This window comes from Silurus meridionalis, chromosome 8, assembly GCF_014805685.1.
Source record: "Silurus meridionalis isolate SWU-2019-XX chromosome 8, ASM1480568v1, whole genome shotgun sequence".
Lineage (NCBI taxonomy): Eukaryota > Metazoa > Chordata > Actinopteri > Siluriformes > Siluridae > Silurus > Silurus meridionalis.
In genome coordinates, this window is record NC_060891.1 from 18,794,515 (window position 1) to 18,816,708 (window position 22,194).

The following is a 22,194-nucleotide window of genomic DNA, read 5'->3' on the forward strand; positions in this document are numbered from 1 at the left end:
GTTGTAAAACTGCCGTACAGCCCAGTTTCTGAAGAGAGGGCATCATGTTCTGCCTTAGAATGTCACAATATAAGTTGGAATCTATGTTTCCCTTAATGAACTGCCATCAGCAGCACTAATGCGGCCCCAGACTATAATGCTACCACCACCATGCTTGACTGTAGGCAAGACAATTTTCTTCTCACCATATGCTGCGCACTGCAACAAGTCGGTTTGCATGACCTTTTTTACTGAAGACAACCTGACCAAGAGCATACATTTCTGGACCATATCCTGTGGTCTGATGAGATTAAGATAAACTTGTTTGGCTCAGATGGTGTCCAGCATGTGTGGTGTCACCCTAGTACCAAGAAAGTTGTCTTGCCTAGAGTCAGTCATGGTGCTACTGAGAAGCTGCAGTTCATTGAGGGTTTTTCAACAAAATAACGACCTGAACACACCGCTGAGGTCAACTGCCTTTCTGAGGAAGCTAAAGTTGCTGGAGTGGCCAAGTATGTCTCCAGACCTGAACCCTTTTGAACACCTGTGGGGCATCCTCAAGCAAAAAGTGCCTTGTGTCCAACATTTAGCAGCTCCGTGATGTCATTATGGAGGAACGGAAGAGGATCCCAGCAACAACCTGTGCAGCTCTGGTGAATTTCATGAACAGGAGGATTAAGACAATACTGCACAGTGACTACTCTAAAACACATCCAATTTTCATTTCTATAGTATTTTCCCTTGAGGACATAAAATAAAATGGTTGCTGAAATGTGAGGGGTGTACTCACTTTTGTGAGATACTGTACCTACATACTTGCTTATCTATATACCTACTTGCCTTACATACTTACTTTACTTATCTATTTATTACTTGCTAACGAAATATACCCCAGGGATAGCATTATGAATTTTTGTGCTACTTATTGCTGCAATATTATTCTTGCAATTTAACACAAGTCTTGAACTTTTCTTTCTCTCACTCCGTTTCTCTCCGAAGGCAGACAGATGAGGAAAATGAAGCTGTGTAGAGCAGAATACAAAGTAATTGCAAAGTATACTGAACAGCTTCGACCTACAAGGCAGTGTATGAAGATGCTGAAGGAAAGATTCCCCAAGTAAGTGTATAAGTTCCCTTGCAAACACTTAGACATACATGGCTTTTCATTCAGTAAATTGTCGATAAATTATTTACCCTGGTCAGGGTCCAGGTGGATCCCAGAAACAACAGGTGGAAGGCAAGGACATGCACACTTCTTCACACTTTGATGAATGAATATATTTAATTTGAATTGTTTTGCTGCAAATTACTGTGTGTGTGTGTGTGTGTGTGTGTGTGTGTGTGTGTGTGTGTGTGTGTGTGTGTGTGTGTGTGTGTGTCTGTATGTCTTCAATCTCTATAAATCTCATTTTGAACGTTCATAAATTCTCTGTATTAAACATTTGCTTTTAGTTGTTCAAGAGAGTATTTATGCTGCATAAATCTGAGATTCTTCTCGACTGAAATTAATAGTGCAGTGAGGATATGATTTCATACCTTTTAATCTTCTTTGACATTGAGAAGCATCAGACTGGTTCTAAGGGTGTGTGTGTGTGTGTGTGTGTGTGTGTGTGTGTGTGTGTGTGTGTGTGTGTGTAAAGAAATTTGGCTGACATTTAAATCACTGTGCATGAAGCGTTTTTATAAGGGTGTTGGTGCCACTTTAAAAGCTAAAATTTGTAGCTCTGTATAAACCGGAGGATAGTTTTTGTAAATGTTCTCAATGGACTGTATCTGCAACATGCTAAGGACTTCCTGTAGCTTTGGGAAAAAAAAAGTCATTCTGCACTATGATGACACAGACCAGCTGTTTGGTGAAGATAAAACATTCTTTCATTTGATGACAACCATGTCCATTAGCTCATACACCCTTCAGTGTGTCTGCGTAGTGTCCTGCTTGTTTTGTGTGTTCTTTCGATGCTGTAGACTTTACACACAGATATGCTTCGGAGACGCAAACGTCTTCCGTCAATGGAGATGGGTGATTGAAGACTGATGTCATGTGATGAACGCGGGTCAGTGTCTTGAGCTTGTTTTATTATTTGCTGAAGTGGATCTGCTGTAGAAGGACACTCATGTTTTTTTTTTTTTCTTCCCTCTAACATTATTATGAAGAAATCATGATAATGGAGGATTTTTTGTGGAACTTGTGTAATAGATATATAAGAAATAAACTATATCTCCCCCCCTCTTTGAGTATAGCTCCTGATCTTAGGTTGCCTGTGTTCGGTTTTCTTCATGTCCCTATGGGTATTCTTTGTTTTCTCTGGTTTACTCTAAAAATGTGATAGAAGATTGATTAGTGACACTAAATTACTCTTAAATGTTTGTGAGTGTGTGTGAAAGAGAGAGAATGCTAAGTATGATTCCCTGTGATAACCTGGTGTCCAATTTTAAGTGTCTTCCTGCCTCTCGGATGCACCACTGTGCTCACCAGGACGAACAAATTATCGAAGGTTTATGAATGAAGAAATGTTGAAGCGAATGTTCTTTAGTTTTACTTCCTTCAAAAAGTGTTTTGTGTCCGTTATATAAAATAGAATGTAACAACTGGAAATAAAATCACAATCCTTTTCTGCTTAGTCAATAATTAGTGTTGGAAAATTGTTCTGGTGTAAGAGGAATAAAACAGGGGCATGCTGTTTGTGTCAGGTCGCATCACATTACCCTATCGTTTATTATTTTCCTCTAACAGCACAACCTACCATGATTGATTTTCTTCCTTACATAGTCCATATTTAAGCCCTAAAAAATGAGCTTGAGCATTTGAAGGATTTGAGGCTTAATTGACTATAATTTAGTGGTTGGGGATGCTTATATTCCAGCTAAGTATATTTAGACGTGGCGAGAAGGTAAGAGCATTCACTTCAAATCCAAACCCAGAGCGTTTAGGATAATCGCTGAAGTTGTTGCACTTTGTCATTTTGATGAATGTGCTACGCAGTCCAGCGAGAGTTAGGCTGCCATTCACTTACTGATTTTTGGTAAGAGGAGCTTTTGCTTTAAAATTCTTGTCTAGACTAGTACAGTTCAGAAACAAAGACGATTGGGGTTGCAGTTTGTCTTCGCTTAGACGCTTTTACAAACTCGCCAAATGGTGGAATATTATGTGCTTTTTGCATCAATGTTTTATTAGTTTATTAGACTTACTGCTTGCCAAATATGACAGAATTGATGTACTTTAAATGCTGTTTATGATTAAGAGGGTATCGTCGTTTTTAAATAAATTCCCCGGCTTAATTATGCAGTTTGTGTACGCTATATGGACAAAGGTTTGTGGACACCTATCCATAAGATTGTGCTTTTTGAAAATCCCATTAAACATTTAGTTCCTCTATGCTGTTATAATAACCTACACTTTTCTGGCAGGATGTTTCACTTGATTTTAGAGTGTGCTTGAGGAGATTTCTAGTGAGGGGGAAGTTTTTAATGCTTCATCATCCTAAGGCATCCTATACAGTAGTGTGCTTCCAATATTGTGGAAACAATTCCTGAATCCTGTATGGCTGGAAAAGTCAGGTGTCCCAATACTTCCATCCATTTTGTGTGCAAATATATATTAATATATAGTAAACTTTCAAATTAGTCTCATGATAAATCTGTGAAACTACATTGAATTTAGTGGCATGAACCTCACATTACACCACAAACAACAATAAACTTTGTATTGCTTGGACAATAGGATGGGGTCTGAATGGCTGTAGGGGGCATGTTAGCATTGTGATCAAATATTCCCTGCCTTTATGTTATTAACACAAATGCTGCCTTACGTCCAAAGTGTAAGCAAATGTACATGCCGTGATGAAAACAAACCCCAAATCAAACCGGGTTCATCTGGGAAATGGTGTCACAGTCCATACAATGTTTAGTCTCGTAGAATTGAATAGAAGGTATTCAACAGGCTTTTTTTTTTGTTGTATTGGGAGTGAATTTAAGATTAGGATCAATTTTTGGTGGTAATTCAAACATTGCCATTGTGTGGCCTTTTAATGAGGGGGGAAAAAAATAATCCTTGATATTTTGGTGAATAGATTATATGTAAAATAGATTGGATGTAAAATTCAAATTCACAATTTTTATGAACCAAGTGCTCATTAAGCAATTTAGTCTAACCATGATGGTGGTGATGATGATGATGATTTTGTCTGCATGGTTAGATACAGCATTGCTAGTCTAGCTTTTTTTTTTTTTTCTTTTTTTGTTGTCTGTGTAAATTTCTGTCCCTTGCCACATCACAATATTAGTCCGGTCTCATTTAAAAGCCACTATATATTCTCGTTCATATTTTGTGCTTATTGCTTGGTCGTATACTCTAGTGAGGATGCATTGTATAAGCCGGGGTTAATGGCTTTGTTTGTGTGTCTCCTTGACAATGAGGGACTGCTCTTTATTGAATGTAACACATGTAATCCCCCAAGGCCTCCGAGGCAGCCCCGTTCCTTTAGAGGTCACTTAGAGACTCGCATGAATTGGGAGCTTCCTAGTTTCATAGTGCTGTAATCACTGCTAGAATAAGGCACTGGGTCCCCAAGGGATACACAGCCTACAGTGAACATGCCTTTGTTATTGGCGTCAGCGTTTTATAGAATATGATATGTGCTAGGCCGATCCCCCAGCCACTTTTTTTTTTATATCCTATTGTCCTTACAGACTGGCCTGATGTATGACCTAATTTTCATGTATTTTTTCCCTCCAATAAATCTGTGTTTTGTTTTTAAGGCAAACTACAATCTGGCTCATATTTGCAGTTTTCTTCTTTTTATCTTTGAGTGGACTTGGATGATTGTGCATGCCAATAAATGCTTGTGTTAGGAGGCTTTGATTCATTTTTGTGTTATGTTCATATTTTCCGAATGTAAGAAAAGGGGGAAAAACAAAAGTCACAGCGAGGCCTTGCAATTTTTAAAAACAAGAACATTATCTAAGAACGTGACGGACAGGCGCGGCGGTAGTGTTTTTCACAGCCTGCAAAATTATTCTGCTTGTCCAATCAGCTGAGCCGGGCTCTGGAGGGTTAGTGATTGGACTGGCAGGAAATCAGGCTCTTAAGACATAACATATCGACTAGGCCATCCATCATCTCTTAGCATGCGCTGAGGCACGGCAGTGAGAGGCTGTGATTTCCCCCCTCCGCTGTGCCTCAAAGCCCAGGGCCTAGTCAGTGCTGGAGTCGAGACAGGCAGCCTGCCTGTTTTTTTTTGGCGGTTTAGGGAACAGCAAGTTCTGTCCTTCATCGTTTCTCGTGCAGCCTGTCCCTGCTGGGAATGCCATGCTCACAGAATCATAGCAGAGAATCCCTCCAATCTTCCAGGCTTGTCACACTGCTCAACCCGCTAGCCATGCTGAACGCGGGGCCACATGGACTAAATGAAAGAATATCCCATCCCACTTAAAATCAGTCTCCCGTATTATTCCCGTGTCAGGCCTGCTGCGAATATCATGTCATTACAGCACCCAAAGCTGTGCAGATGCATTTGTTGTAAATACACCAGTATATGCATGTAGTATTTTGGCCAATTGAGTAAATGCTTTTGGACTTTTTGCCAGGAAATGTTTGTGAGCACTAAAGAGTTAAGATTTTTGGCAAACTTGCTACACTTTGAAGAGATGTCATTCAGGGACTGACACTCAATAGCAGACCGTTCTACTGAGAAAATAGTCCAGACGCAATAGTCCAGACGCTCCCCACTTTACGAACTTTTGCAGATACAAACAAACCTGTTGAAAATTTTCTAAACGGAGGAAAGCCGCCCCTAGATAGTCATCAAACGCAACAAGTCTACATGATGCGCACTGGACTATGTGGAATTGAATTTTTTGAAGTAAACTTTTATTATTATTATTAATTGTATTCTTTTTATTATTATTATTCTTTAATATAAAATATTGTATCTGTAGTATAAATATTTTTTTAGTATATTTAATTGTTTATTTGCTAGTATTAATAGCTTTCACATCATTAGGAGATACGTGTAGTCAATAACGAACACAGTAGCAACTTACAAACAAATTCATGGTAGGAACGATTGTTCGGAACGTAACTCGTTCGTAAAGCTTTTTGTAGAACTCTGCACTAGTAACTTATACTTTTACATTTTGGAAAAGTGCATTAACTTTTATATATATAAAATCCAAGTGCCACTGAATCGAAAAGGGGGAGAATTTATAACTAAAATATTGCTTAAAAGTATTCAGGGTTCAGAGTCTGAAACAATGATCTGTCCCAAGGTTTTACTATGCACATGCTATTTTTATGTATACAGTAAAAATAGAAATGCAGTGTTCTGAACAAAAACATTTGAATCCAGCCTGAATTTTTAGGTCATTTAAAGCTGATTTGCACCGGGTGCCTGAGCCCTGACTATGCGTTTGGCTGTAGATGGGGGATGCAAAGTCCCTCATCTGTATCGCTCACGTAACACAGATGTTGGGAGTCATCTGTCAGCCTGGCCTCTCCTGCCGAGCTCGAGTCGTTCTGAAGGGAAAAGAATTGGACACGGTGCTGTCACTTTTCCCCCCGCTCACAATGGAGAGCCATGCAAATCCAGCACACCTCCTGCTTGGCCGGCCTGTCCTGCCACTACAATGAGACTGGAGCGAGGGGGGGGAATGATGATGGCGTGATGGCCCAGTGGTGGGATGTGACATCAGGCACAGGCCATTCTCTCTATCTCTCCCTCTTTTTCTCTCTGCGCTTCATATTAGAATTGGAAATGCTCTGGCGGAGCTCCCCTGGCTGACTGGGATCATGTGGGACCACTGTCATTCCCCTCTGGTCTTTGTCCCAGGAGTGAGACGCCTCCGTTAGCCCTCTGCACACTGCTATGAATGAATTTGGGTGTAATGATCACTCCCCTCTTTCCAAATGGCGTTCAGCTCACTTTGCATATGTCTGTCGAGTTTGCAGAGCTGGCCTGCTGGAGTGGGAAGAGAATAGATCGGTGCAGATGCTCCTATCTTGAATGCGCTTTGAAAACAGAGAATGTGCTGCGCTCGTTCTCGCTCCCCCCTTTCCACGAGCAGCAGACAACCCACACGTCCACACACATCCGTTCGGAGTCCCTGAACGTTTTCAAAACGGGCCCTAATGTGCCGTTTTCATCAGCGCCGAGGCGGGCTGCAATATGGTGCCAGTGGCTCGCTTGGGGAATATGAATGTTGATTAAGCATGCACTCAGCCTTTTGAAATTCTGAAGAAGTGTCAGAATAATGGATGTTGAGCAAATGTCAAGCATTTGTTAATTTCTCTGTTATTTGGGGTTTATCTAGTGTGCTCTTTGGAGTAAACCTGAGGCCAGTGTTGTTGTGGCATGTGCCATTGATATGCTGATTTTCTTGGCTACAGACACTTTGTTTTTGATGCTAATACTCAAGCTGGGGTTTGAAGTAAAGGGGCTACTCATTGATTATTTATTGCAGTTATGCTGTTTATCTCTCTATTACATGCCTGTTAAACCAAGAGGACCGAATTATATGTTAACCAATTTCAGGATTCTCAGGGTTCACTAAAAATTCATGAGACTTTTTTTGGAATTTCTTTTATGCATTCAGCAAACAAATTGTTTAATTGTTGGAAGCAAAGTTTTTAATCAAGATGATTGTTCTTTTTTGGTTTTATGTTAGTCTTCCTTTAGTGTCTATGCCGTTATTTTTACTAGAATGCTTGGTGTTTGGTCAGTGCAGTCAAAACGCCGTGCTGACGTTAGATAGCAGGCTGGACGTCTGACTCATAGAGCTATTGGCCAGGCATTTCTCTCCTGCGGAAGACCACACGTCTCTGTCTCACGCTGCAAACAAAAAGTGGAACTGGCAGCTCAGGCTTGTGGTTTTGGCCTGGCCAGTGGATCGCTGCGCTGTCAGGGATGCACATGGCCTCATCACACAACTGGGATTGTTTATGTGGTTAGGCGTGAGGAAGAAAGCCAAGGGCGAGCGAGAAAAAGAGACGGCGGACATGAGAAAGACCTTTCACTTCTTTTAGAGCGGTGCTACTGAAGCGTGCTCGATTTGCTTTGGTTAGAGTTGAAGACCCGTTTACTTATAAGACACATTCCTCTTCACAGTTGCCTGCAAAATCATTTGTTGAAAGCAGCATTAAAAACGGCCACCAATATTTTTTTTTTTTTTTTTTTTTAAAGAGCAGATGATGACTTTTTGAAATGATTTTGTTCATGTCTTCACCTTGTGGTGATTTATGCTCCAGCTTCTGGGCGCATTATTTAAAATCATCAGCGCCGTGGCACGTAATGACAAATGTAGCTTTCCCTGAAATGTGGCACATCCCACTGCCTTACACAATGCTCTGGGAATGTGCTGCGAGTGTACTAGGATTGTTGCCTGAGGATCAGTTTGCTCACTGGGATCAGTTGCGGAAGAGAACTGAAGCAAATTACGCAGAATGGAGGGGGAAAAGCATTGTGACTGTCCTTGAGAGAGCAGACAGTTGGTCAGCCTAATGCGCTGCTTTCTTTGCCTGATGGGTAACAGAGGCCTCATTTCACACTTTACATGGATCTTGACAAAGTAAAACCGTCACACTGTTAGAAACGTGGCATATTTTTTCAGTCATAATCACTGCGCGCGCACACACACACACACACACACACACACACACACACACACACACAGACACACACACTTTCATAGCTAATCATAATTAAACCAAGGATAGCCTTGTGAATATTGATGCTATTGAATAGCTGATGATGGCACAAAGTACAGGTTTAAAATACTTGTGCAGAACAGCAAAAACTTTATACACTCAGAGGTGCTTAAGTTTTTGCCCCCCACCATGAGGCATTGCCAGTTCTTGAGTATATTAAATGGATTTCATCTAACATTGCTTTCGGTCAAAATTTCTGTAATGAACTAAAAAGTAATTCATAAGTAACTCCATACCAGTGCAAAAGCTACTGAGAACTTTGATTCAATAAAAACTTATTGAACATGTTTTTGAGGTATAATTAACGTATGTAGTCAGAATATACGTGGTGTTGGCATGTCAAATCTTTCACTATAGTGCATTCTATCTTCATATGCTGCTGATTGGGCTGAAACAGATGTTTCCTTGCCTTTATCAGCATGTATAATTAGGGCAATTTACATCTGCAGAGCATAAAGCAAAACAAGACCTGGTGGAGCAAAAATATAGATTTAAGGCCTAACACTTATTATTATTACTTATTATTAAAAAATTATAAAAAGCTTTGAGAAGCAGTCTAACCTCAGATCATATTTAGTGAATGTTTAGTTTATTTAGTGCTCATCAAGCATCAAGCCTGAAAGTCTCTTGACTGATATAATATATATATATATTACATTTTTATCTAGTCTCAGAAATGTCAGCTATATTGCTCATACAGCTCATTGATTCCAGCTATAGCAAATCTTCCAGACTTTTGCCTTTGTTTGAAGCCTGTCCTTAAATCATTAGGAATAAAATTTGCTACGCTTCGCTGCAGTTTCTGCCCTGCCACAAATAGATGTAGCAAGCGCTAATTATTGTTGAAACATATGAGACGGATATCATTAGCCAGGTGGTATTCATTAGGTTAATCGCTGCCATTTTTTATTATTAATCATTAGTTAAAAATAAATACATTAAAATGGATAAAAGGTTGAAATTAATTCACATTAGGACATTAAACAATTATTTCCAATCATGAACTCCTGCTTTGTTTCTGTGTTTTGTATTTATTTATTTTTTAATAGTTTACCATAAAGAATTGGCAATTAAATTGTACACAAAATTCCCAATGATCCGGCATGCAGGTTGTTGTGTATATAGTTATGATCAAGGCAGTGTAGTTTTAACTTGTTCGGGTGACAGTAGCGTTAAGTAGCCACCGTGGAACAGTCGGAGTGGGATATTTTAATCAAATTGGCCTCAATGCTATATTCAGCCCCATGCATATTAATGGAATGTCGTAGGTTGGAGAGAAGGGTAATTATGCTCTGAATGATTTCCAAGACACTGATCTGATTGCAGACCTTCTGTTTTTCCCTGTTTGAAATTATAGGCTAGAGGCGATAGGCTTAATGCTGTTCTATGACCTCCTAATGGCTCTCTTCATTCTTATTCCAGTGAAGTATTTTCCCGATTTCCTTACCAACATGCTGTAAATACCCTGCTGAATCCATGACTGTTTGTGTGGTTATCATTATTATGTTCTTTTACTTCATTCAAATGATCAGACTTGTTGGTATTTTTTGAAACTGAAATGGTTTACTTTTCTCATTCTCGACTGCTCGGCTCGGCCGAGAAGAAAATAAAAAAGGGGAATATGAACAATCGAAGCGGGGTGAACAGCCTAGCAGTCAGTTGTGTAATAAATTGCATGTGTCTGTTTGGTCTAGTGTCCTGCATTCCTGCTGTAAATGTTCTATTCTGCAGTGGGAAGACTCCAGTGAATTATGATGTATCGGGTTTACATGTATTCAGCAACTGCGGTGCAGTCTGATATTCTACAAATGAATTTATACAGTATAAATTATACAGTATAGTATTGCGTAGTAGCAAGAGACGTTGATATATATTTTTTCATTCATTACTCTCTGAAGTGTCAGGATGTCTAACGTTAGGGTTTCTAACTATTATTTAGAATACATAAGACTATGTGGCACCTGATACTGGATAACATTTGCCAGATACGTAAGCAAAGTTTCATACCTATAACTGGCATCTCACTTTTTCTAGACCTTTTCTATCAGACGCATACCTTTAGTCACATTGGGGTTTCATTTTCACTTTCATTTGCTGTATTATTGATTGTTATTTGTGTCCTATATTGCGGGAGATTATGCAATTAGTTTTAGATATTGTGCTAAATTCTTTGCATTACAACATAATCGAGTGATAATAGAGATTTAGTAACATTGTTATGGCTGAAATGGGCTTTTTTTCACAGTAAAAAATGTATTTGACTTTTTAAGCATAGTGACTGTAAAACCTTTTGGAGCTCATCTATGATAGATAATACATAGATAATACCTATATCTATGTACTTGCTTTGTCTTTATAATATTAATTTATTCATTTATCTTTATCATATCGCTTGTGCAAAGCAGGAATACATCCTGGACAGGACTCCAATCGATCACAGGGAAAAACACTTTATATCTGAGGTTGTTTTAGCACAGGCAGTTTTACCTAGCGAGATGTTTTCTTCTGGCATAGACTGTATCGTGTGATCAGGATTGAACCTGAGATTTTGTTCGTTTATTTGATTTGCTATTTTCACAGCTAGATTGGAATTCTTGTGCATTTCTCAGAGTTTACAAAATATTTACACAAAATAAATTACACACAGACTTTCTAATTAAAGTATATATGCATTATGAAAAGTAAGAAAAATTAATAAATAACATTGCACATTATTTAAAATGAGTAACATTGCACACTATTGACTATACATGAGAAATATTGCACATATCAGTCGATCTTAAAGAGGTGAAATCGCTACCTGCTGTTCCATCCCTGATTCTAAATAAATTATCTATCTATCTATCTATCTATCTATCTATCTATCTATCTATCTATCTATCTATCTATCTATCTATCTATCTATCTATCTATCTATCTATCTAAATCATTTTCTTAGTTTTTGACTATTTTTGTCTTACTTATTCAATTTTTCATTTGGTGATCTAAAATGCATAGAAATTACGTTTCTCCAGTAAAATACTGTATTAAATGTAGTTTTGTTCTGTAGCAATTTCAATATTGTAACTATAATAATTATATACCTCGGTTTCCTGGAAAGCAGTTTGCTCTGAACACCATCGCTGCATCCCGCAACATGGTTTATCTGTAATAAATAGACATTCGGTGCAACCCGGATGAGGATGGTTTCTCTCTTGAATCTGGTTCCTCTTAAGGTTTGTTCCTTATGCCATCTCTGGGAGTTTTTCCTTGCCACAGTTGCCACCGGTTCACTCATCAGGGACAAACTTACACTTAGAAAAGAATAAGATGTTCTTTATATCACCACATCAGCTATACAAATAAAATTTTTGATACAGTCCTGTGGTTAGCAAACCAGTGAAGTCTCAAGTTGGTTTGGCAAAAGCCGAAGTAGGGAATAGACATTGTAATATATGTAAATACAGTATAAAAGTTAAGTTCATGTGGTACAGCATGTGGTGTTGCTGTGTGTTTTAACAAATTGAGTAGCCATTGTTGAAAAGTCTGCCATAGCTTAGCCATGATGGTAGAAAAGACGTTCTACATGTTGGTTTAGAAACATTAGAAAGGCCATATTCGGCTAAATATGTTTTGTATGTAATGTTGGGTGTTTTTCTTTAACTCCCCTTCTTTTTTATGTCCCTGTATTAACCAAGGGGAGAGTATTTGGCCACAGGTTGACTCAGTATTTGAAGCAGATATGTTTTCACAGATATTTAGGGCAGTTTACCTCCCTTTAAACTTAACAGGGCAAAGATTTAGCAATTAGGGCGTAATCATGATCATTATAGAGAGTAATCCATTTAAAACCTAACAGATGTGGGATTCAGCAGAGGGGACGCTCATGTCGCGAGAATTGAGCAGTAATGTTGTTGAAATGTTCAGGTGCAAGGTTGAAGTGTAGAAGACTTTTTTTTTTCCCCCTCTCCTTTCTTTCTCTCCCGTAAGCGTTCACATGTTGACAGTTGACCGTTTAATGGCCCACTTAATTGCACTGACCCCTCGACCCAATGCATATCATCGTAAATTAATTCTGTGTCAGCCTTCTTTCCTTGGAGATCGGTGTTCACAAAGATGTTTTTTTCCCCTCCTTTCACCCCTTCCATATGAAACATTTGTGCTGAGATGTTGATGTTGCATAGGGGACTCTGTCATGTTTTTGTTCTACCCCGTCCCTGAGTCGACTTTTATCGAGTTGATTATGAATCTAATGAGAAAAAAATCTAAATATAAGCTCTTTGGTGCTTTAGAGGAACGTGTCTAGATTGATTACCGAGTCAAATATGGACTTAATATTTCATGGCAGGTAGAAATCCTGACTTTCTTGTCTGAGTTTACATTTCTACTCTCTAAGAGAAGTCTATTAAGTTTAACTGTATATGTATAGCAAAGATAGCACGTGGAACAAAATCACATGAGACAGTAGTTACAGTACCTGCAGTTACAGTAGTATTCAGTACAGCATGCAAGTTAATGTATTTTTTTAATGGGAAGTTTTTCGGTTTTTTTTTTTTTTTTTTTTTGGTTAGTAAAGGGAATACCAGCAGTGGGTCAGAAGTCTCCTTTTTTTTTTTGTCCAACTTCATGGCCAGGTGTTTGCCATTGAGTGTAGCTGAAAATGAATGTATCTTATGGCAAGCCATGGAATTGAGCGACTCCTGGGATTCCTGGGTTCCTGCTGTGAAAGTTTCCATTTTCAAAGCCCACCGGTTTCAATGGGAACTTTCCAAAATGTCCCATATGCCAGTGCAGAGAGTGTGGCAACATTTCCCTCAACCCGCCAAACACCATTTGGTCTACTATAGGACATTCCATCCGATACAAGATGGTAATAAAATGTATATTTGTAAATGTTGGTGAAGGACTAAAATTCTGCTAACATCTGGATTTGTGATGTTTCATTTTGTCTGTGCCTTTGCTTCTTTTCAAGGTGTTCTTGAAGACAGGAAGGACTAAAGCATCTGTCTGATGCAGTGGACAGTGATATGAGTAGTGGGAGTGCTTTTATTTTCTCTCATTTCACACCATCCGCAGTCTCTGTAACCTTACCTCCCTCCCCTCACTACGCATCTCAGCAGGAACCTTTTGTCCGAGATGTTCATCTGGAACAACTTTGCCACACTTGTTTTCATGTTCTTTTAGATTACAGGGCAGCCGGCCGCGGCTTTGAAGCGCCCCTCTTCCTTTGTCTCTGTGCAATGCACTCTGGTAATTAACTTTGTCCTTCTTTTATTTGTTCCAGTCACTCGCAGTCCACTCTTCTGAGCATCTTCTCCCAGGAGTACCAGGTTAGAAGTTTTCTTCCTTTGTGAGGCCTGACAGGTGCCTAATTGAATGATGAATGTCCCCTTATTTCTTTGTAATTGAACTGCCAGCTCTCTGATTGGTTCGGAGGATGCCCCCCCTTCTTTCTCTTTCTCTTTTTCTCCTCTCCTCTCCCCACTCACACGACGAAGGCCCTGCCTGAGTCTCGGTGGAATCCTGCCAAGCCTTCCCATCCATCTGTCTAATAACATCTAGCCCCTGCTTATTTGGTGGACCTGTAATAAATTATGCTAAACCATTATTATTCTGACAATAATAATTTCCCCGTGTAGTGCGGCTCCGTGTGCTAAATGTTTGCTGACTCGCACTGTCACTGCCGCTTTCCCTGGCTGACAGCCGATGATGATAAATGGCCGATGCCGGGAGTGGCAGAAGGCTGCAGAGGCACAAAATGGAGTCATTCATCATCCCTGTGACAGGTGTCACTCATGCGGCGTGTCCCCCTGGAATTGCTTTTTTGTAGTTTTTAAATAAGTTGTTTTTTAAGCCGTGCTCACTCTTTCCCCTGGTTAAGATGGCAACTGAAACATATAAAATAAAGCATTTAAAAGGTGGAGAGGGGAGGAGGGTGGGGGTGGGGGGGTTTAATCTGTTGTGGTTTCATCGCAGTGGAAATTAATTGAAGGTTTAAGTCAAGGGAGAATGATTTTGTCATTACTCACATCAAAACCCCTTTGAGCACAACTTGCCGAGATTCAATAATGCTGCTTGCTCACATAGGAAAAATCTAAATGAAAAGAAAAAGACTTCTTCTTTTTTTTTTTTTTTTAAATGCGCTATGCCAAAAAAAAAAAAAAGATTGTTACTTATGAATAATGTAAAATATGTGCTTATTTAGAAGGTGGAATAAAAAAAAACAAAACAGACATTTCATTGTGTCATTCCAGAAAAGAATGAAAAGAACTCTTGTGAAACATCATGCAGATGTCATCGAGGACTACTACCAGAGGTAAGAATCAGTCCACTCTACCTACTAATCACTAGACGTGTGTGTACGCGTGAGTGGGTGGGCTCCAGTGACAGATATAATCTCCTCTAAACAAATCACCAGACCTTCCAGATCCCCACTCGCACCTGCTAAGCCTACAAATGTGCAACACACACAAACTCGCTTGGGAAAGAAAATAGAAAATAAAATTTTGACTTGGACATTTGCCTTGATTAGGCACATGGTGGCCTATTATTAGCAATTTCTTTCAAAAAAAAAAAAATCGAATCAGGAGACAACAAAAGCATAGTGGCTCAAGGCAAGGAAGCATTTTTGTTGCATATCGTAATTAGCCTCTGGTAGCCTATTAAGAGTGTTGTTTTTGCAAAACGCAAACCAGAAGCTGCAGCGGTAACCTGCTTACATAACAAGAAACCTCGCACATTATCTGTGTGGGATCTTCTGAAGGCTTTGTGGTTTCTGTCGGGGAGGAGGCAGAGCCCCCTTCGTTTTGTTAATGATCATGCTTGTCTGATTTGAGGACACTCTGAGGTTTCCGAACTGCACCGTTTTTAACCACACAAAGGGTTGGAAATGCCGTAGGGGCCGTTGGGAAAGCCTACGGGATGTCAGCATGTCTTGGCTGGCCTGTTCTTGTTGTCCTCTATCCACATGTCTGTTTGACGCGCTCTTTTTTTTTTTCTTTCTTTCTTTTTTTTCATGATTGTTATTTTGTTGTTGTAATGAAGGTACCGTAGTGAAGCCAGCAAACATCCTTCAGACCCTGTCCTGCTGGAGTTAGCCAATGAGGTAATGGCTTAAACCCTCTCGAGTCTCTCTCTCTCTCTCTCTCTCTCTCTCTCTCTCTCTCTCTCGCTCTCTCTCTCTCTCTCTCTCTCTCTCTCTCTCTCTCTCTCTCTCTCTCTCTCTCTCTCTCTCTCTCTCTCTCTCTCTTTCTTTCTTTCTTTCTCTTTGTGTATTTTCTTCTCGTTCAGTTTTATAGCTTGCTATTTATTTTACTTTTGAAGTGCCCTGGCAGGTCTGCAGCAGATTTTGGCACAAACACAATTATCCCTGAATGCTCCATCTTTTCAAAGACTGAATCGGTGTTTCAGATTTTTCCCTTGCCTGTTAGTACTTATAAAAATTGGGCAAATGGTCCTGCCTATTAACCAATTATTTAATGCAATTAGGCCGTATCCTCCTCAGACAGATGTAAAAATACTTTTTTTTTTTTTCTGTCATTATCATAATTGACATTCATAAATGCTGCTTTCTGAAACAATCAATGATTGACACACAAAGGTCTGCATGTATTATTTCGATTTATATCTGTGCTTGACGTATCAGATCGGCTTTCCAGCCAAAAGCTTTATTAGCGTTCAATGAAAATTCTACTGGAATCATTCAAAGCGATTTTGTACATGGTCATGTATTGCGTACTGAAAAGAAACCCATTACGCTCCTGGACCGAGTGAAAGTTTTGTGTGAAGTTTTTACAAATAGTTTGCCGACACAAATGTTTAAAGGGTCGCACAGGGCCAACAAGTTCCAGCATTTTGCATGTAATAAGAATAAGCGAGTCTTCTCCTTGACTAGCCAGTGTCTCATGTGCATTGCAGCCAGTCAGCATATTAACAATTAACGTTGGGTTACTCTCAGTGTTTAATGGCTAGTGAAAAGGCCCTGCAGTGTCTCTGGTGTGTCCCATTAAAAGGGGGACTGCTCTCCCACCCTCTTCATCGCCACGGCCTCTTAAAATGCATCCCATAAAACCTAGAATTTGATGTTTACTCTGATAATAGCACTGAGAATCAAGATGAACTGAGTTAATATCCTCTCTTTAATGATCATGCTTCGCCTCAGATGACCCTTTCTAGCTGAACAGATATTAAACACAATATAAAGTGTGCTGTTTTCATAAACATCCTCCAATTGTACTCGAGTACTCGACCTCAAAATACAAATCATGGAAATTACATGGTTATTTACTGTACAACACCCTGTTTTATCGTATCATTTTCAGGATTTCAAACTTTTCCTTGCACAATTAGTCGCCACAGAAAGACATATTTTTATGTTGAAACACTTTTTAGATATGAACATAGTTTTAAAGCAAATTGCACATTTTATCTCCTCTCTTTTATCTTCTATCACTGATTGCCTTTTCATTTTATGATATTGAATTATTCTAAAACAATATTTGAACAGTGCTGTTTATTAAAGAATATGTAATTATTACATTCTCATCAATGTACAAAATGTGTTCTTTACCATAAAATATGTATTAGCTCATATTTCAGAATTTCCAGGAACTAAATAGTAAGCCATTTATCCACGTTGTCTTCTAGAAGTATTGTATTTCTCATATGTTAATCAATCACCAGCCGCCATCAATCATCATGTTCAATTGGCATTCTGGCATAGATTTAAAATCAGCTTTAGATTGATGCCTATAAAGGCATTTAAAAACAAAGTAGGCATTATATAATGTACCAGAGATGATAAGAATTAACAGAGATCCTGAAATTTGGAAAATGTTACATGTGTATATGCACTAATGGAAACAGGAAATAAAAAATATTGGTAGTAAACTTGTCAATCATGATAACCAGATTAGATTTGATTATCTGCATTGTGTTCTGTTTGTGAATATTGAAAAATATTCCTATATGGAAGTCAGAGATCTGTCTGATTTTAGACTCTGTACAAACTTTTTTTCTAGAATGTATTTTAAATCAGAAGAGCAAAACATATCTTAGTGTCTATGCCATTACCAGGGATTTTACTACGTGAAAATTCAACTGGCTCGCAAACTCGCTAGCAAATTGTATGAACAACAAAAGATGGTTACTAGCAAATGGATCAGAAAATTCCAGTCTTTGTATATAGTCTGCAGTCATGTATTTTCTCTACTGGAAAGTTAAAGGGGAGCTGATTTAATGACTCTCTCACTGATCTGTAGGATCAGTAGTCATTTCCTTTTCATGAAATATGTTAAAATGTTACATGGAAGGAAATATCGAGTTTATTATATTAAAATGTTATATATGATGATTTTAGTGACTCCAGAGCTGATGTTTTGGTCGGTGCTGTATTTTTATTTCTTGTTCTCAAACAGTTAGCAGGTGTGTGCTACTCCGACTTCACAGGGATAAACTGCTAGTGAAGTTATTATGGTGATTAAGGATGGAGAAAATTTCAGCAACATAAGGCTTCAAACAGCAAGGTTGTTTTGACTGCTTGTTCCTTATAACGAAACCGAATTCGCTCATTATTATTTCTGTCAATATTTAATGTCATATTTATTGAGAAATCGAACATGAAATATGGTGAAGACAGCAACCACTGGGCTGATCGCAAGTTACCCAGAATGCAGCGCAGCTACACTTGAGTTATTAAGACTTGGCTTGTCTAGTTTGTGACCAGAGATGACAAGCACAATGGCACTGATGGTAGTGTCAGCATGAAATCAGAAGAACCTGATCTGTTTGGGCAGAGTGTAGAGATGAGGAGGTGAGAGAGATGGACAGAATAAAGCGCTGCTGCATCACTCTTAAGATGAAATGTGGGCAGAAATGAATTAATCGAATGGGATTGTGGGTAATGTAGGAAACGTACTGAATGAGGAAAGGAGACCAAAAACACCAACACCAATAAGAATAAATCTGGAATGCCATGATAGAAAAAATATGAGAAATGTGAGTCTATAATGATGAGATCCGCATTCACCTCTACACCCATGGCAGCTGGAGGAAAAAAAAAAAGAAAAGAAGACAAAGTGTGTGTTCGGTGTTCACTATTTGGTTTTATATAGCTCGCGTAATGAGTTATTACAACTTGCAGATCACAGAAAAAGTCAGCATGTGCACTTTTCCTAATGAGGTCAGGGTGAAATAACTCCTAATCAGATAACCTTTACAAAGCCCTAAATTTAAAGCTCAGGTCACCCAAGAAAAAGGCCACACGTAGTCAATTTCTTGTGCGTTTTATAATCCCTGGAATGTTTTTCCTAAGAGTATAGGAGGAGGCTGTTAGCTCGTTGCAGTGGGCATGTGCTTGTGTTGCCAGGGTTTTTTTTGCTACTTCTATTCTCATTTGTTTCATTCTGTAAAACAATTGTGGTCTCATTATTCTAGAAAATTCTAGTTGTGTTGGTATTTTTTATAATTTCCTTCCATTTTTAATTTTTTTAATTTTTTTTTAATAGAAATAGCTTTTTAAAATTTTTTTTTAATTCCTCACCATCAACCATGACTTCTAGCTTCTCTGAGTGACACCGGTTCAGCTGTGAATGATGAACACTGAAAAGGTTTCGGGGTTCAGGCATCTGTAAATGTTGCTCACACTTCACAGGCGAGTGCCGGAGTCCGGCGTCGGAGCGAGATGGGCTCGTGATTAATATGAAAATTAGGAGAATGCAAGTACCTGAACTAATCAGGCAGTCTTTATTCAGGCTGCCCCACCAAGGGTAATGTTGCCATTTTTCAAGTGTCACTCCTGATGTGGGTTACAGTGGTGGCTCTGAGCTCCTTATCCTGTGATATTTAAGTGCGTGTGTATGTGTGCAAGAGAAAGAAACGAGGGGAAAAGAGGAATATAATAGGGGAAGAAAAGCCACAATTGTGTGGGTTAGAGAGAGGAAAAGACCTGCAGGCTAAAGAAGAAGACAAGAGGATACTTGGGGGGGCAAAAGCCCCTAATGAAGATGAATACAGTCTCTTTACTGCCGTAATAATTATAGACACGTTTGGTTGTTGTCAAGGCTGCATTCTCTATGCAGAATTATGGAGATGTTAACAAACAGCACCGCCAGTAAATCTTTTTGTGGTTTGCGTGGACTGCTTCAAGCAACACCAGGAAGGATCACAGAGGAGATAAAAACGCTACAATTGAGCTATATTCTGAGCCGGAATCCGCCGTTGGGGTCCCAATTATGCTAACAAGCAGAAGAAGTGCTTTTTGGCTATGTTCTTTCCGAGCTTCACAGCAGAGGGGTAAAAAATACACAGAAGATGTTTAATGAACTAAAGAGGAAAGGGTATTATCTACCGATATTACTTATTTCAGCAAAATTCATACGTGTTCACTTTTTTTAAGGGGTGGGGGGGCTGTGTGGTTGCTCCAGCTGCTTTCACACACTAATTATTTTGCCGCTACATTGTTTTCTTCAAGTAACAACTTATTGAAAGACATTAATTATCCAGCATCCCACCTCGGGATACAGGATGTGATGGGGAGAGAGTGAGCAAGAGGGAGGGAGGAGGAAGGCAGGAAGAAAGGAAGGAAGAGGGAGAGAAATACAGAGGGAAGAGAGAATAAGGTGGAATAAGCATGGATCTGCTGCCATTGGTGTGTCAACTTCTCCTCGTAGAAGGGTTTTAAATGAGCCATAGGTGCTGCGCTCCATGTCAGCTCCAGTCTTGATCTTCCAGCCAGCATTCATACTTTTCAAGTTTTTGCCTTCAAAGAGCCACTCTGCTTCTGGTGTCTCCTTCCAGCTTTGAGTTAGTGAGTGTTTGCAGGCCCTGCCATCAGCTCCGGCCCTAGCTACGTCTGCACTGCCTCATACGTGAGCCTCGCACTGTCTCTGTCTTTCAGCAAAGTTGTGTACGGGTGTGATATATATATTTTTTTCCCCTTTCTTTTTTTTTTTTTTTTTTTTTTAGTCCTCACCTTATGTGTTGTCCTGTTGTCCATTACTCAATGGTATACAAAGCATTGCCGGGGTGTCTGCAACTCATCAAAACACAAGGATGTGCGAGTCTCAGCGTCTTGACTTCACACTTTTTGATGCTCATTAGCTAATGCACAAAGTTGAGAATGAAGTCGAGATTTCAATTCTTCAGCTTGGTGCAAATGTTTACAAAAATATTAAGCATCCTAATTACGCATTAAACCATTGAGCTACATTACAAATCTTTTCTCAAGTAGTACTAAAGTAAGATTTGTTCAGTTCTATCTCCTGCATACAATTGAATGCTTTCATACAAAGATATATATATATATATATATATAATTTTTTTTTTTTTTTTCTTTTCTTCTAAATAAATCAACACTATATTAATGTGAATTGAGTGCTTGTTTCATCCTGATATCCTACATCTGCTTGGAGTTCTCTCGACCATTTCCTGCTTTGGATAGTCTCACATGGACAACTTAAAGATTTGTGCTTCCCATAAAACGTCGTCTCACTTTTTGCTTCGGTGGATAATTTCATTCTGTTTACAATTGCTAGTTTAATCCATGGGGAATACAAACAAATAATTTTGTAATGAAAATAATAATTATTATTATTACTATAGTAGTAATAGTAGTACCTAGGAGTAGATACAATTAATAATTGTAATAACTCAAAAAAAAAAAAAAAAAAAAGTAGTAATTTATCAGCTTCGTCAGTTTGCTCATTAGGGATTTTTTGGGATATCTATAAAGCTTCTTCGTGACCAGATCTATTGTTAAAAGCACTATATACAAATAAAATCAACTAAAATGTAATCTAACATCGTATGTCTAGAGACTAGTCAAATTTCATGTGGCTTAATAGTAAATAAAGCTTGTGCTCCAGCTGGGCAGTTTATTTAGAGAGTTCAAATTTGTTGTTAACACTTTCTTCAAAACATCTGGAGATAAAGCATGTGCAGCTCCTTTCATCTCTGGGTATGTGTGGATCCAGAGCCTTCCCCAGAAACACTGGACATGATGTGGAAATGCACCCTGGCTGCTATACGTCATGTACTATACATTTCCCTTTATAAATATTAAATTACTAGAGGAACGATTGCCATTAATAGACCATATTAAATATAAAACGTAGAGGTAAAAACATTTATTCAGTATGTAAACTTTAAGGGATGTCATTTTCGAACACAATGAAATGATTGCCGAGTGGTAATTGGTGTTTCACGTGCCAAAGCGCTGGTTCTGGTTTAGATTTTGGCATTATGACACTATACTGATTACGGTTTTCTAACAGAATTCTAAAAAATAATAATAATGTCTATCGCAAAGTTTAGGACCTAAAAGAGCACTGTCTTGTCCTCCAGGTGGACCTGTCCCCGTCTCTGCTGGCTCGTCTGCTGCTAGAGCGCTTTCTGGAGGAGCACAGCGGCTCAGCATGTGAGTAGATGCACTTTATTTTGCTTCGGCACTCTTTTTTTTTTTTGTGTGTGTGTATCGTGAGACAAACAGGTCAGTGGCGGTCGTACCTGCGGCACATGACTGACAATTAAGTGCTTTG

The 22,194-nt window shown here is 39.0% G+C and overlaps 1 protein-coding gene across 3 annotated transcripts in view; it reads left to right on the forward strand.

Annotated features, from left to right (window-relative positions):
• cdin1 (CDAN1 interacting nuclease 1) overlaps positions 1–22,194 on the forward strand; it is a 64,347-nt gene that overhangs the window by 951 nt on the left and 41,202 nt on the right. Inside the window, exons 2-6 of one of the 3 annotated variants that reach the window (XM_046856391.1) lie at positions 983–1,096; positions 13,944–13,989; positions 14,914–14,975; positions 15,704–15,764; positions 22,001–22,073. In XM_046856391.1, coding sequence (XP_046712347.1) covers positions 987–1,096; positions 13,944–13,989; positions 14,914–14,975; positions 15,704–15,764; positions 22,001–22,073 — 352 coding nt within the window. In that variant the 5' untranslated portion in view covers positions 983–986. Of the gene's footprint in view, positions 1–978; positions 1,097–1,858; positions 2,034–13,943; positions 13,990–14,913; positions 14,976–15,703; positions 15,765–22,000; positions 22,074–22,194 lie in introns of those variants that run through there. The other 2 variants (XM_046856390.1, XM_046856392.1) reach the window with 2 other exon arrangements.